This window comes from Drosophila nasuta, chromosome 3 (genome assembly GCF_023558535.2).
Source record: "Drosophila nasuta strain 15112-1781.00 chromosome 3, ASM2355853v1, whole genome shotgun sequence".
Classification (NCBI taxonomy): domain Eukaryota; kingdom Metazoa; phylum Arthropoda; class Insecta; order Diptera; family Drosophilidae; genus Drosophila; species Drosophila nasuta.
In genome coordinates this window covers 36,696,036-36,711,577 of record NC_083457.1, presented here as the reverse complement: position 1 = coordinate 36,711,577, position 15,542 = coordinate 36,696,036, and the positions used below count along the sequence as shown (strand labels likewise).

Here is a 15,542-nt window from a genome sequence, read left to right as displayed (position 1 = left end):
CTATCACTTATCGATAACTTAATACTGGTGCTGTTAAATTTTGAGTGCTTTATAGTTGTACAGCAGACTTTGGGAGCTTAGATACTTTCTTAGTTTATATCAATGTTACATCGGTGTTTTTAAACAAATATATATACATAGATTATTAAATATATAACAGAAAACAACACAAACTTCCAACAGAGTTGTTCGAGGTTTGAAATGATGAGCCGTTGTCCGTATACGAATATGTTAAATTAAGTGCGACCAGATTTCTGTATATTTTTTCTTGGCGTAAATAAGTATATTCTGTTCACGTTGCTTTCGGACACATACCGGCACAGGTGTTAAATAAAGCTATTTAGAAAAACAGCGCTTAATTAATGGGCGAATATAATAAATTAAATAATAATAATTTGATCAAAATAGTCAACAAGAAGCATACACGTTGTTATACAAAATACGGGGCATTGAAAGTTGTAAAGTATAAATATGAAGATCCACTTAACTTTATTAAATGGCACTGGTTATGTTTTCGATGCGAATGGTAAGAACCAAGGAATGACTATTGAAGCTGCATGTTATTATTAATTTATATCTTCATTAGATTACATGGAGCTACGCACAAAGCACCGAATAATGGGTGCTCTTGTGGGCACTGCTAACAGCAAGGGCTGGAGCTGTAGTGAGGCCGGTAGGTGCGCGTTCCTCATGAGTAATATAAATTAAATTCTTAATACTATTTGTAGCACTCCCAGTGGAATTGAGTAAATGTGAGACGCAGTTGCTCATTGAAGAAGGAATTGCAGATTTAGTTAGCAAAACAGCAGCTTTAACTGCTCCACCAACTGACGAAATGGTGCAAGCGTACAAGGCACAATTTGAGGCAAGTTTAATGGCGCAAGCGGATGCTTTAAAGGCGGAAAAGCTGCGGGAAACCGAACGTCACGTGGAAAAAAATCCTTCAAGGCAAACGCAACAAGTTATTGAAGCAGGGCAAACCAAAAGAGGGTAAACAATAACTGTGCTATATTTTTAGATTTGTATTTGATTTTTTTTAAATTTTGTAGCTGCTGCTCTAACTGCCAACGATGTACTTCAGGAAATTGCTAATAGTGTTGTTTTTGAACGACAAAATGCGCTTGTGGAGTTGCCCTCTTTACATATGACAAATCACTGTAAGGCATCCCAATAAGTAATTGCAGTTTTCTGTGTCTTATGTTACTATTCTACAGCTGCCCGACTATGTACTGATCCCGTTTACGACACTTCTTCTCTGAAATATCGCGTCTTTCACGACTTGTGGTTACGCGGAAAGTTTGTATCCACGGGTGAAGCTTTTGGAGCCGACTTCTTAGTTTATCCAGGCGATCCTTTACTTTATCATGCATCGCATATTGTTATTATACAAGATGCACCCACTATACGTCCAATGGAACTGATTTGCAAGGTGCGTCTGTCAGTGATCGTAAATAAAAGCTGTGTGTTTGCTTATGAGGAGGTCGAAAGCAGCAAGATCGCTTATCAAACGATTAATTGGTGCAATCCCAGCAAATAAATAGTGGTGAGTGTCATGTCTATTATTCTTTTAGATTAAATGTTTAGTTAGAAATCTTTATATTTTGTTGAACTTTTGCTTTAACCTTAAATACAATTGCCATTATCAATTTAACTTAGTTTAACATTTAAAAGTTGCTCTGATTAGAACTAAGATTTTAATCAGGTTACTAAAAAAGTATTATTGAGTGAATTATACTTCAATAATACGATTTTGGCCATTATTCTTGGATGATAATTTAACTTTCAATATTTCGCAATTAATGAAATTAACATAATAACTTTAGAGTAAATTTATCGTTTTTTAACAGGGTATTTCCTGTTTCATACGCTCTTATTCGCATTTTGTGATCTTATGCTCTGGTCACACCGTCAAGTATCTGTTGCTGCAGAGCGCAGATAGATCTCTTGTAGTTCGTTCCAAATTCAGAAGATCTCGTTTTGTGGAAATCGGATACAATAACAGAGCAATGCATGACTTTGGACTCTTGCCCATCTCTCTCTATCTCTCCCTCTTTCTATCTCTCAATTTGAACATTTGTGTTAGTGAGTGCGCGCACTCACACTCGCACACATGTGCAAACACTCAGTTGTATTGTGGGAAAGCGAACTAATAAAAATGAAACTCTTGGACAGCGGCGTTTGGTTCGCTTTTCGAAATTTCTTGGAGTACGCGCCGGGCGAACGGCGCTAGCCTCTCTCCTCTCAACAGTGTTGCTGTCAAACCTCTCCGCTTTTGTATCTCAGCCGCAGCAACAGCAGGAGAGGGATACTGCTGCTGCTGTCGCGTCACAGTCAGGTTAAAATGTTGTATGTAAAAATGAGTTTATTATTGCGACGACATTCAAAACGTGGAGATGTTTTTGTTGCGTCTCGGACAAGTTTCAGAAAGTCAAATTAGATTGAACTAGTAGTGACAATAAAATGAGGCAATAATTTGATTGGCTGCCGAGGCACTAAATAAATTCAAATGTGTAAACAAGCGAGCATAAAATACACACAACCAGTCGCACACAAAACTCTTCAAATCATTCACACAAACATATAGCAATGTGCATGAGTGTGTGTGTTTTGAACAAAATTTTAGCATGTTTCGTGAACTGCGTTTCAAGCATTTGGCTTCTTTTTTTAAATAGATTTTGTCAAAACAGAAACAAGAACAACAACGATAATAAGGTTGTTAGCGCATGGCGAGGAGACGGCAAGGCGAGGCCGCCAGTCAGGCATTGTCGTGCCGTTCGAATTTCAGCGAGTCAGCCAATCGTACCGTGGTTCTTGACTCATTGGTTTCGCAGTTATTCCATATGACGATATTCATATCTGTTCTTCCACATTGCGGCCTACTGTGCGTTTCACTGTGGCGCTCACACAAACAAATAATTTTCTTGCTACTACCCCCAAATCAACCCACAGAGACGAGCCACCCAATGGCAGCGACTCTTTATTCAATAGCGTTGCCAGCCATATGTAAAATGCGCGCTCATTGCTTTAATACTACTTATTGGACTTTTAAAGCAGCATTCACATTTCTCGTCTCGTGTCCAGCATCAAAATCAAAACAGAGAAAATTGTAATCTTGCGTAGTTTGTTTGTTTTTTTCGGCTCTATACTCACACACGCCGCTCACATTGAACACATTACTTCTCAGAGTACCATGGATAGAACTCTCCCTGGTAATATTACTCTCCTCGCCAATAGCAGCGGCAGAAGCAGCGAAACGAAAACAGCACGTTGTTTCCAGTCTCTGCTCTTAAGCGGGACTTGATCTGCATAAAAATAGGGTCGAGAGCTCTGTCTCTGGGATGCATGTCAAAAGTAACAGGTGACTGAACGTGCTCGAAGAGCACATCATATTGTCGCATAGCGGGTGGAGAGTTCGTAAGAGCGAACCGGCTTTTGAGCAGGATCTGCTGATAGGAGATGTTCGCTATTCGAAGGAGCAAAATTATCACTGATAACGTTGTTCGGTAAACTAGTGACAGCATTTGACAGTCAAATTGTGGCATTTATTTAGACATATCTTAGAATAATTTTCCATATTTTTTCATTTTGAATAAAATTTATTTTTAAAAAATATCTTTAATTTTTATTTTGTATTTGCTGAAAGAAAAAATACTCTTGCATTTACGTTTCACTTAAATTTGTTTCCACCTGGCAACGCTGTTCGTCAACTGTACTTTCAAGAGCGCGCACTGCCAGCCATCTCTCTCACTCTCACGTTGCTCACCACCGCAGCAACAGTGTCACCCACACTCAAGCTGTATATGTTCACATACACTCACTCACACAGGCAAACATGAAACCACCACCAAAAAGCGGTTCTGTGGCGCATGATCAGAAATTTTCTCCGTATAGAGACTAAAACTCGTCATACGACGCGCCGCGCTGGCAGAACGTAATTCGATCGAATGCTCAGAGCTCAGTTCGAGTTATTCAACGTTGGCGAGCAGAGCAGCAGCAGCAAAAAAAGTAGAAAACCAAGAGCTATAGAGCAGCCAGCCAGCCGTGAGCGGCGGCCAAGAAGGGAAAGCACAAACCGAACCGAGTATAAAATAGCAGCCAGCAGATTTTTCTTTGCGCTCCGGTGAGAAGATAATTTCAACATGCATAAAATTGTTCGCTCCGGGAGCGACAGCAGCGTGTAAACAAACAACAACAACAAAATAATAACACTACGGTGGTGAATGAAGTGCTACTTTTAGTTATAAAACAATTGCAATGCCTAAATGCGTGGCGTTAACTGTACAAAAGTAAAAAAGCGAAAAAGAAAAAATATATGGAAAAACCCGAACAAAATGTGCATACTGTTGCATCTACACACATACGTTTGATTGTGTGTCTGCTTGTGTTTGTGTGTGTGTTGGCGCGCTATTTTTATTTAAAATTCAAAGAACAGAATTTTATTTGTTGCCTTAGTTGCTTAGTTGTGTGTTTTTTTTTCTTTCCTCCAAGTCTAAAGTCATGCATTTCCATACGCTCGTTTATTCGTTCGTTCGACTATCGGTCTGAGTTGGATTGTGGGGGGGGGTCAAGCGGGTGGAGGGCGGCAGACGGCCCACATTTCACATATATATGAGCTGTAAAACTTGCTCTCTTGTTGTCTCGCTCTCGCGCGCTCACATAGCAAAAACTTGCACAGTGTTTTCGTTGGAGCGAGAGAGTGTTGGGGGGTGCGCGCGCATGACAGCTCCAAACCCCCTCCCCACTCTCTCTCACATACAAACACAGACACGTACTCAAAACTGAAACTTTTTCTCGCGAGAGAGCGAGAGCACATGAGTGCTATGTGCTGTGTTATTTAGTTTGCCATCTCTGCTTATGCTCTTTACTCTTTATTTTTTTAAGGGGAACCGATAAGAAGCAGCGCGCGCGCCATTCAGTCATCGTCGTGAAAGCTTCGTGAACGTGGTGGAGTTTGGAGCCTGAGCAGCAGCATTTTTAGCGCTGCCATTTAATTGAAAATTTCTTGTTGATACGTTGCAACAATAACAGCCTCGTCGTGTTGGCCACAAACAGCAATCAATACAATTACAACGCTGGAGAACAACTGTTGGATTTGGACACGACAGCCCTAATGTCGTTGCCAATGAATTCGCTGTACTCGCTCACCTGGGGCGATTATGGCACGTCTCTGGTATCGGCAATACAATTGTTGCGCTGCCATGGCGACCTCGTCGATTGCACGCTGGCCGCCGGTGGACGCAGTTTTCCGGCCCACAAAATAGTGCTATGTGCCGCTTCGCCGTTTCTATTGGATCTGCTAAAGGTGAGAGCTTTTTTTGATGATGAACATATTCCTATCCCCCTTAAGATAAGCACACATAACCTCAACAATTTTGAATTTTAATGGCATGTGTGTGCTGTGCTGCCTGCGCGTACAGTTTGTAAACAGAGAAACCAACGTCGTGTCCGCTTTGCCAAATAGGTTAATATGTGTGTGTGAGTGTGACTGCGATTGTAAGTGTATTGGAGCAGCTTTGGCTCCCGTCTGTGCATGTGAGCACTACGTGCGTGTCTGTGATTGTCTTTGCCGTTGTGTGTGAGTTGAAGACGTGTGCACTCGCGCTCTATTCCTGGGTTGCGCTCACTCAGCAGCATTGCTGTGCTAACGTCTTGTCTCGTCTCCTACTTTCTGTAGAGAATTCTGTGCAAGTTTTCAATTGTCAATTGAGTTGAATGAGTTGCGCACTCTGGGCGCTGTCTCTAAAAACTCCAACTCTCCCCTGTCTCATTTGCTTCTTCATGCGTTGCCTTTAGTCGCGTATTGCCTTATCAACTTGTTTGTTATAACAAATACAAATATAAAAGAAAAGAACTTATAAGCTTTTTTGAGTATCAAAGAGAGGGAGAGGGCGAGAGAGAAAGACAGAGGCAGAGCGAGAGCGAGTGAGCGCAACGGGCAGTCATATAAAGTTGCGCCAACTTTCAGTTCGAGTGTGTTAGAGCGAGCGCAAACGAGAGCGCCAACAAAGTGACGGGGCTGCCTGACTGCCTCTTACTTGCTTTGCTACTCTTGTTGTTGCTGCTGTTGTCGCTGTTGTTGGGTGCACACGAGCGCGACCTCTTTTTGCTTATGTGTGTGTGTGCGAATGTGTTGTGTGTGTATCGGTGTGAATGTACAGTCGATATTGGCTATGGGGCATGCTAAAAAGGGGAGCAGTCGATTTGATAAAAGTGACAAATTTAATATATGTACATATTGCCTTGCCAGAAAATACATAATTCTCTTTGTATGTATATTTATCTTTCAAAATATTCATCGTTAAATAAGTTTTACTGTATGTTGTTTGTGTTTGTCATAAACAAGTTGTACTGTTCAATGAGCAGAGCTCATATCAAAATTATTTACATACCGACATACGGACGTACATACTTACCGAGTATTTTCGGTATGTGTTTTGCTTTTAACTTTGCATTTTTTTTACATTTGTATTTAAATGTGCTCTACTGTACTTTTTTAGCGCCTTGTTTTATTTCAATGTGGTAGTTTTTGTTTAATATTTGATATTTGCAATACACACTGTTGATCAGTGCCAATAAGATATTCCTATTATCAGTTGTTGTCCACATGTCATTTTGGACCAAAACAGAGCGCAATGCTGCTGAGTGCAGATGGCCAGTGAGAGGGAGAGAGTGTGAGAGGGAGAGCGTAGAGCGTAGAACACCTGACACGGCGGGCATCTGGCATCGGCTTTACGTGCTCGCTCCCCGTTCAAAAAGTAAACAGAGCGTAATTTTTAAAACGTCGCTCAGAGCCGATTTTGTCGGCGGGAAATGTCAAAAATTGGTTTTTATATGTGAACTCTGCAAGAGTCGCAGTCGCAGCCGCAGTCTCTGCTGTCGCCATACTAAATACAGAGTGTGTAGTACTGATCTCGTTACACTCACACACACACGCAAAACACGTAAACAATGCTCTTTGTTGCTCCCGCTCCCTCATCAAATGCAACCAGCGAAAAGCAACCACTCTGAACTGAACTGCTGAACAACAGCAACAAAAATCGATGAGCGACGTCAGCAGCAGAGCGAGCAGGAAGGCACAACATGGCTGGCAGCAGACAAGCAGAAGGGAGTGTAGAGTTCAAAGAGCGTTCACTACGCGGCCTTGCTGCTGGTTTGAGTGCGACGGAGCGTTGGCTGCTTGGCTGGCTGGATGACATTTAAAGAGATTTGGGATTGGGTGAGAGGCGCAGACAGAGAAAACTAACAGACATTGGCAGCTGGGGGTAAAGAGAGGGGTGAGCTGCCTCTGTCGCTGCCGCTCAGTACTCAGAGTGGTGCTCACTTTAAGCGCGTCTCTGACAGCAAAATTTTCTACTTGCCGCCCGCTAATTAAATGTGTTGTGTGAGGAGCGAGTATTATGTTTTTTTTGCTGGCATGTGAGCGGGGTGCTCTTTCTTGAGCAAGCAGCGAGCGCAGCGCAGCGGTCATGGGCAGCATCTCCAATCCTGCTGCAGAATGCAGAGCGCGCATAACTCAAAAGCCGGTTTATTCATTCCAATGAGAGTATGCGTATGTGTGTGTGTGAGTGTGCGTGTCGTCGAATTGCCGCTGTATGTGTGAGTGAGTGTAAGTTTTGTCGTCGTCGTTGTTGACTGTGTTTATCCGTTTCTTTCGGTGGTCTCACATGATGGCCAGCCAATTCTTTTGTCTCTGTTATGACGCACTCAGCAGCAGCACCACTGATTGAGCGCGCGCGCTCAATGCCGCCAGCAGCCGGCAAAGTCTCTATTTGGAGCGTCAAAAACAAAAACAAAACAAAAACGCACGCTACGAGCGTATTCAACTAGAGAAATTACTAGTTACCCAACAGTGCTTTGTGTACATGAAAACAGTGCTGACAATAACATTGGAATTCTTAAGTATTTTACTTAAGATGAGTTAAGTGTATCTTATTAGGCAAATATTCGTTTCATACTTAGATTTTTTTTTTTTTAAATATAATTAGTTCATAAAAAATATGGCGATTTTTCTTACCTCTATCATTATCGAACTTTATTTTTTTTATTATAAAGTTTCTTAAATTTTATAGAATATATGATAATGTCCAATAGAGATGCAAATAAATAAGTGGGTAGAAAATAAAGAAATATCAACATCCAACTAAACAAAAAATAAATAAGTTATATGTTGAATAATCAGAGCAATATAATTTATCTGAAATTAATAAAAAATGCAAAAGTATTCAATGTTCAAAACAGTCATGAAAAGGAATTTTATAAAGGAATTGTTATCATTTACTATTTTTTTTTTTTTTTTGGTAAATTGGCTATAATTGTAGCATAATTTGTTTTCTTTTGTAGAATACGCCATGCAAGCATCCAGTTGTGATGTTGGCGGGCGTGAATGCCAGCGATTTGGAGGCACTCTTGGAGTTTGTCTATCGCGGTGAAGTGAGCGTCGATCATGCACAGCTTCCATCGCTGTTGCAGGCGGCGCAATGCCTCAACATCCAGGGACTGGCACCGCAAACAGTGACCAAAGATGACTACACCACGCACTCGATACAACTGCAGCATATGATTCCACAGCACCATGATCAGGACCAATTGATAGCGACCATTGCAACGGCCCCACAGCAAACTGTGCACGCACAGGTTGTCGAGGACATTCACCACCAGGGACAAATTCTACAAGCCACCACACAGACAAATGCCGCCGGACACCAGCAAACGATTGTGACAACCGATGCATCAAAACATGATCAGGCCGTTATACAAAGCTTCTTGCCCGCTCGCAAACGGAAACCGCGCGTTAAGAAAATGTCACGTAAGTGTTAACAATGAAAAGTGTCTCAATAGTTACTAATATTCTGCTTGTCAATATAGCCACGGCACCGAAAATATGTAAAATTGAAGGAATGGACACGATTATGGGCACATCGACATCCTCGCACGCAACAGCCGGACAAGGACAAGTGGTTCAACAGCAACAGGTGCTAGATGAGAACGGTGCGGAAGCGCAAATGTTGACATCCACGCCGATCATCAAGAGTGAAGGCCAAAAAGTTGAAACAATTGTGACCATGGACCCCAACAATATGATACCTGTGACGTCGGCCAATGCGACAACCGGTGAAATAACGACCGCATCTGGAACAACTGTAACGCCAAGCGCCAGCGGAAGCACCGCCACGCCCAAGACCAAACGAACCAAACATCCGCCTGGAACAGAAAGTGAGCTCATCCTCAATGCAATTGCCTTATTTTCTAGCAATTTAGTTCTATTCATTAGCCTTATGAGAGTGGTAGATTGTCTGTTGAAGATTTATACAACCGACCAAGGAAACTTTGTGCCCATGAACTAAATAATGTTCATCAGATTGAACGTCTGAAGAATAATTTCCAAATCATGGAGAGTTTTACAACTTGACATTCTAAATCCGAAGACATCATCTTAAACTTGAATTGAACCCTTAATTGTTTTATAATCTACAATAATACTTTTCTTGTTGCAGAACCAAGATCACGCTCACAATCGGAACAACCTGCAACTTGCCCCATTTGTTATGCCGTCATACGTCAATCGCGCAATCTGCGGCGCCATCTCGAGCTGCGGCACTTTGCCAAGCCGGGCATCAAAAAGGAAAAGAAAAGTAAGTCCGGTAACGGTAACGATAGTACACTAGACACCAGCGCCGAATTCAACACAACCACTGAGGGCGACACCACGATCATCTCGGGAGCGGGAACACCAGCAGCAGCTACAGGGACGCCAGTTAGTGCGGTTGGCACGCCCATAACGCGAGTCATTGCCACGCCTGTGACAAGCAGAGACACAATTATGGCCAGTACTGTGTTGCCACAGCAGCAATTGCAGCAACAACATCATCAAACGACGCAACAGCAGCAGCAGCAACACTTAACAACACCAACACTTAATGCAGCAGGTGGAGGTCAAACACATCTCATGAGCGTGAATGTCAAACATGAAGGCAGCGGCGGTGGCGGCGGCAATGCGGCTGTGCAACAACAGCAGCAGCAGCAACAACAACAACAACAACAGCAACAGGGCATGCAAAATGTTATACACATTGTGGGCGATCAAGTGTTTATGCCACAGCAGCAACAGCAGCCGCAGTAAAATTAGAATCGACGACGCTGCCGCCCAATGCCACCTGCCAAATCATTCCATCTTATCACCACACAAAACACACACACCACGCTCATCATCTACACACATTTCAACACACATCTACATACACACATACATGCAATGTTTGTAAATAACAAATAATTATCCGTCAGCAAATGAATGTTTGATTTCATTTTGTATAATTTTTGTTGTAAGTTTCATAATTTCGCTTTTAAACTTATTTTAACCCAAAGCCCAAATAACAATAATAGCAAAAGGCAAAGACGAAAACGAAAAGCAAAACAAACGATAATTATCATTTTATGCAGTATTTTCTTGCATATGAACTAAGCAACGCTAAATACTCCAACAACAACAAATTTTACTTAAAACCACAAAAACAAAATATAAGCAATTATGTCGCATAATAATTCTAAGTTGTAAAAAAAGAAAAATCCCGATTAACAGATATTTTTAATTGTAAGCTTACGTTGTGGCTTAAAACGACATGCAGTTTAAGTTTCTCTTTAAATAATATATAATTTTATATATATTACAAATTGTTTAATAAATATATACGTACTTCATTTTTATATAACACACATTTTTTTGCAATTAATTGATTTTAATTATGATTGGCTCTCGTTTCGTGTGCGTTTTTGTGTATCAATTTGTTTATTGTTTGTTTATTTTGTGCAAGAAAATACTGCGTACTTAATTTTAAATGAGTTATAGACTTTCGTTTGTTTTTTCCATTAGCTTGTTTAATTTAAAATTTGTAACGAAATTTTCATTGCTTGTTTGTAATACTACTAACATTTTCTAATTCATGACTTATTTGTTAATCTCGTTAACTCACTCACTACACACACATCATCCACACACATACGAACACACAACTTAACTGTTCTACATCTCTTTTTTGTAGTGCCTACGATCTATACTCTCGTTATTGATATCACTACTAGTCAGGTTGTTACAGCTGTGCCTCCCAGTCGGTGTCGCCCTAGTTGTAGTTGTTGGCCTCTTCTCTATTTAACACTCTTGCTTGTTGGTCACATTGTTTATACTCCTCTCTTCTCCCCACGCTTTGCAGTACCCAGCGGCAAGAAACCTGGCAGCGGAACATCTGGATCTGGGCAATCGCAAGCAGGCGCTACTGGCACATTGAATGCCAGCGGTGGCGTGCCTCAGGTGCAAACAGTGCAATCTCTGCATCCGTTGCAAGGCGTACAAGTGAAAAAGGATCCCGATGCACAACAGCAGCAACAACAGCAGCAGCAGCAACAACAACAGCAACAACAGCAGCAGCAACAGCAACAAACAATGACAGTGACAACCACGGCCGGAGGTCAGGTGCAGCAGCAGCAGGTGCAACAGGTGCAAGTGCAACAGCAGCAGACGCTGCAGCATCATCAGATCATCGATTCGTCGGGCAACATGACAACGCCAACGACCAGTGCCCAGGCAGCTGCCCAGCAACAGGCAGCGAATCAGCAGCAGCAGCAACAGTTGGTGGCACAGTCCGATGGCAGCGAGAGTGGGGCGCCCTTGTCGATTGCCCAGGTGCAAACGTTGCAGGGTCATCAGATCATTGGCAATTTGAATCAGGTGAATATGACTGATTTTCAACAACAACAACAAGCGCAGCAGCAGCAGCAGCAACAACAGCAGCAGCAGCAGCAACAACCAACACAACCACAACAGACGCTCTGAGTAGAGCAAACAAAAACCAAAAAGAAAAGCACGACGCACGCACCACTTTTGTTGACGTAGCGGACGGATGCGTAGTTTCACTATGCAACACCTAAATCCCTGACTTGGTTATATACAAAACGCTTTTATTCTCCCGGATTGCGTGTAGTCCTAATTTTTACTATCAGAACTTGGCCAAAAGGTGTAAACTAACCATTTAATAGACTCTTTCCAATTAATTTTATATTTTTGATTTTAATATTTAAACAGGAAAGAGTTTATTGATTGTATAATGATACTTTCCTAAAGTCTTTATTTTCAATTTGGCTTAATCCAATGTTCTGTTGCGACTTTAGACACTTGTCATTAGTTAGTTTACTCCATTTGTCCTATTTTAGTTTTTATTACCAATTTTGTTGTACAATTCTGAAAAATTGAAATGTTGATTTCGCTACGTTTAATTTGTTTTCGCTATAGTTTAACTTTAAGTACGCGCTATGGTTATTGGACTATGTAATTGTAATTGTGCTGTAGTTTGCCCCCCAAAAATATCCACGTCCCAGACCCAAACCCAGATTCCCTCTTCCTGTCTTTGTTATGTGTATGTAGACTTAATTGAACAGGCTAGGCTAGGATCAACCTAGTCAAAAACTTAATATGCAGATCGTTGAGTGCTCAAAAAGTTGGGTTAAGACAGTTTGGCAGTGCTGCCAACTTGTTTTTCTGTGCAATAGCTAATCATTCACTTTTGTGAATAAAAACAAAACACTTTTATTGTTTACTTTAATTGAAGAAGGTTGAATTTAAATTTTTACCCTAAGCTTCTGTTTAGTGGACAAAATCATTTCAATTACTTTCTCAAACTTTAGTTAATCCCTATTTTTGCCTGATCTTTGCTATGATGATTGCAATCAAGCCACAGATATCTATATAAGCTTTAGTTCTTTCATGCTTCCCTTTTTTGGGTCCTTGGCCAAAACATCTTTTACGCTACACAGTACAAAACATTTGTAGCCGCCAACTCTAATTTTATTTACAACTACAAAAAAAAAACACAAAAAAAAGAAACAAAAATTATATATATTTACATAATTATTTCTTAATTTTAATAGTTACAAATTTTTTAAATAAGTTGATGTTCGAGTGGATCGTTTATTTGCACCAAAGCAAATATTTGAGCTGCTCGAAGAAAACGAAAACAATTACCTTAACTCTTATTACTTAAATAAAATTAAATTTTATTTAACTTGACAAATAAATGAATAAACCAAAAAATGTTGAAAAAAATTTATGAAAGTATTTTCTGTTGAATTTTCGGTGTTGGTTTTTTTTTATCATTCATTCTTATTGTTAAGTAAATAATTTAAATCATTTTTGTAATATTTTAATAAGTTAAAGCTATGTGTTTACTAACTGTATTCAATCTCTATTAACTTAATGTATTTATAAAAAATTTGTTTTGGTTTTGAACTAAATTTCCTATATAATCCCAAACTGTTTGAACTCTACATTGTGACTTACTGCACCAAACGCATTTACATGAAACTCACACACAATCACTTACACTCACAAAACTTGTTATAAAATAGTTTCTTAATATCTGTTATAATTTGTAAGTCTGGATTTTCTTCAAAATTTCTTAAGAGACCCAACGGTATCAGCGGAAAGTTGTAATGAATTTTCCATACTAGTTTTCTTCAGTTCTTATGTCGAAACTATTTTATGACTTGTTCGCATTGTCCTTACACACACACACACAAGCTCACATGAAACCCATAACCAAATCATTAACGAATTGTTTGTTTTTATCTTGTCTTCTTCTCTCTTGTCGCTGCCTCGTTGTTAACAATCACCAACTCTAACCTGAAATGAAATATGTTAATTAATCGCCAACTCATGCATCCATCGAATCAATCAAATCATATCAAAAAAAAAAACAATCACAATGTATAAAACAGGGCAACAATAAGAACATTTTGGTAAAGAAGGTTTTCATTTTGAAAGGCGGGAATAATACGTAATGATGAGCCAACGATATGACCAGCGGCCCTGGAGGTGGAGGAGGAGCATCCGGGGGCGGTGGGCAGCCAGCGCAACAGCAACAACAACAGCAACAGCAGCAGTCGCATAGCAAACACAACATCAGCAGCAACAACAACAGCGGAAACGGCAACAGCGGCAGCAGCAACAGCGCGGCATCAACAGCAACAACAGTGAACAGCAGCAGCAACACTCAAACCGGAGCAGCAACAACTGCAACTGGTGGAACACTGCAACGTCGAGTATTGCGCGGTCATGCGGCGCAAACGACAAGCGGAGAGCGAGTGTTGCTGATTAACTATGTGCCACAGCAAGGAACAGCGGGAAGCACATCCACAACGTCCACGACGAGCACAGCATCACAGTTGCCCACACGCAAGATACTCCAGGCCAGAGCCACGGCAGCAGCAACATCGTCAGCAACAGCAGCAGCATCGGCAACAGGAACGACAGCAGCAACCACAACAAGTGCTGCCGAAGCATCCACAACGCCAGCTGTCTCCTTTGCTGGCCTCGGCTCTGAGGTGACAGTCACATTGACACGCACCAATCAGCGTGCCAGCGTGACCAATGTCACAGCCGCCGGTCATATTGTTAGGAATCAGCAGACAACAGTTTATCAGACGACAAGCACAGCGACGACAACCGGATCAACGAGCAGCACTAGCACAATGCACGAACCCGTGCAGCATATTGCAACACCCACGACACCGCCACCATTGCGCTGGCAGCAGCAACAGCAGCACGAATACCAGCACGAACATCATCTGGTGGAGCAGGATCAGCACATTATCATCGATCATCATCAGCAGGCGGACGCCGATGATCAGCTGATCGAGTATGATGCCAGCGAAGGTGTTGTTATTGAGGAGCAACATCATCAACAGCAGCAGCAACATCATCATCAACAGCAGCAACATCATCTGCACCATCAGCTGGAGCTGCAGGAGGATCTGCAGGATCACGATCCACAGCAGCAACAGCATCACGATGTTGTGCAGGAAGTGTATCTGCAGTAGTAGCAGACAGTGTTAAATACGAGTATATATATTATCTAGTATATAGCTATGAACCGATTCAAATTAGCGATAAGTTATCGAGTCTTCATTATCAACAAATTACTCATAGAAGTATCTACAAAATTTATAGAATTTTCATTTAACCCGACCAAAACACCGTAAATCATTGAGTTGAGCTTTGGCTCACGCACACTGCACACATACGTTAAAGCTTTGCAAGCTCAAAGCTTAGCGCAGCGTGCGGACAAAAGCAAACCAATACATGTACATTTTACAGCTGCAGATATGCATATGTATGCATCAACTTACAATTTAAATTGTAAATAAATTTATCATTAAGTAAAAATTTGCATATTTAACAAATTTATCTAAGTAATAAAAGCATATGTATAAAGTGAATTGGCCTAGCACATAAGTTAATCATATTCCATAATTATAAACGTATTTTTAGATCGTTTGCATAGAAAACAAATCAAATAAAGATAAATATTTTTGTACCATACAAATTATGCTTCGAATTTCAATATAAAATCTTAACTTCTCATTTATGAAACAACAAATCAAATCAAATCAATTATTTATTATTGTCTGTTTGCAAAGTTTAAACTTAATCAATATCAATTGTAAAATACAGATTTCAGAACTTAGAAAACCCCAAAACAATTAAAATAAATACG

The 15,542-nt window shown here is 40.7% G+C and overlaps 3 protein-coding genes across 6 annotated transcripts; all 3 read left to right on the top strand.

Annotated features, from left to right (window-relative positions):
- The first annotated feature begins 293 nt into the window (after nt 1-293).
- On the top strand, nt 294-1,563 carry LOC132791626 (tRNA-splicing endonuclease subunit Sen34). The gene is given in 6 exon segments (XM_060800635.1): nt 294-526; nt 587-673; nt 729-934; nt 936-990; nt 1,050-1,157; nt 1,215-1,563. Coding segments are annotated over 6 exon segments (834 nt in total). The 5' UTR covers nt 294-471; the 3' UTR covers nt 1,538-1,563.
- Nucleotides 1,564-4,854: 3,291 nt separating this feature from the next.
- On the top strand, nt 4,855-13,905 carry LOC132791623 (transcription factor GAGA). Of its 4 annotated transcripts, none has more exons than XM_060800631.1 (6): nt 4,855-5,302; nt 8,341-8,806; nt 8,866-9,213; nt 9,495-9,758; nt 11,208-11,722; nt 13,765-13,905. In XM_060800631.1, the coding sequence occupies exons 1-6, from the start codon at nt 5,111-5,113 to the stop codon at nt 13,825-13,827; spliced, it is 1,848 nt and encodes a 615-aa protein (XP_060656614.1). In that variant the 5' UTR covers nt 4,855-5,110; the 3' UTR covers nt 13,828-13,905. The 4 variants fall into 4 exon arrangements, with proteins under 4 accessions (XP_060656614.1, XP_060656613.1, XP_060656612.1 ...); XM_060800629.1 differs by having other exon boundaries at nt 4,857-5,302; nt 9,495-9,632; XM_060800630.1 differs by lacking the exon at nt 13,765-13,905 and having other exon boundaries at nt 11,208-13,746.
- LOC132791625 (putative uncharacterized protein DDB_G0277255) lies at nt 13,843-15,472 on the top strand. The gene has a single exon (XM_060800634.1). The coding sequence runs from the start codon at nt 13,843-13,845 to the stop codon at nt 14,863-14,865; it is 1,023 nt and encodes a 340-aa protein (XP_060656617.1). The 3' UTR covers nt 14,866-15,472.
- Nucleotides 15,473-15,542: the final 70 nt, after the last annotated feature.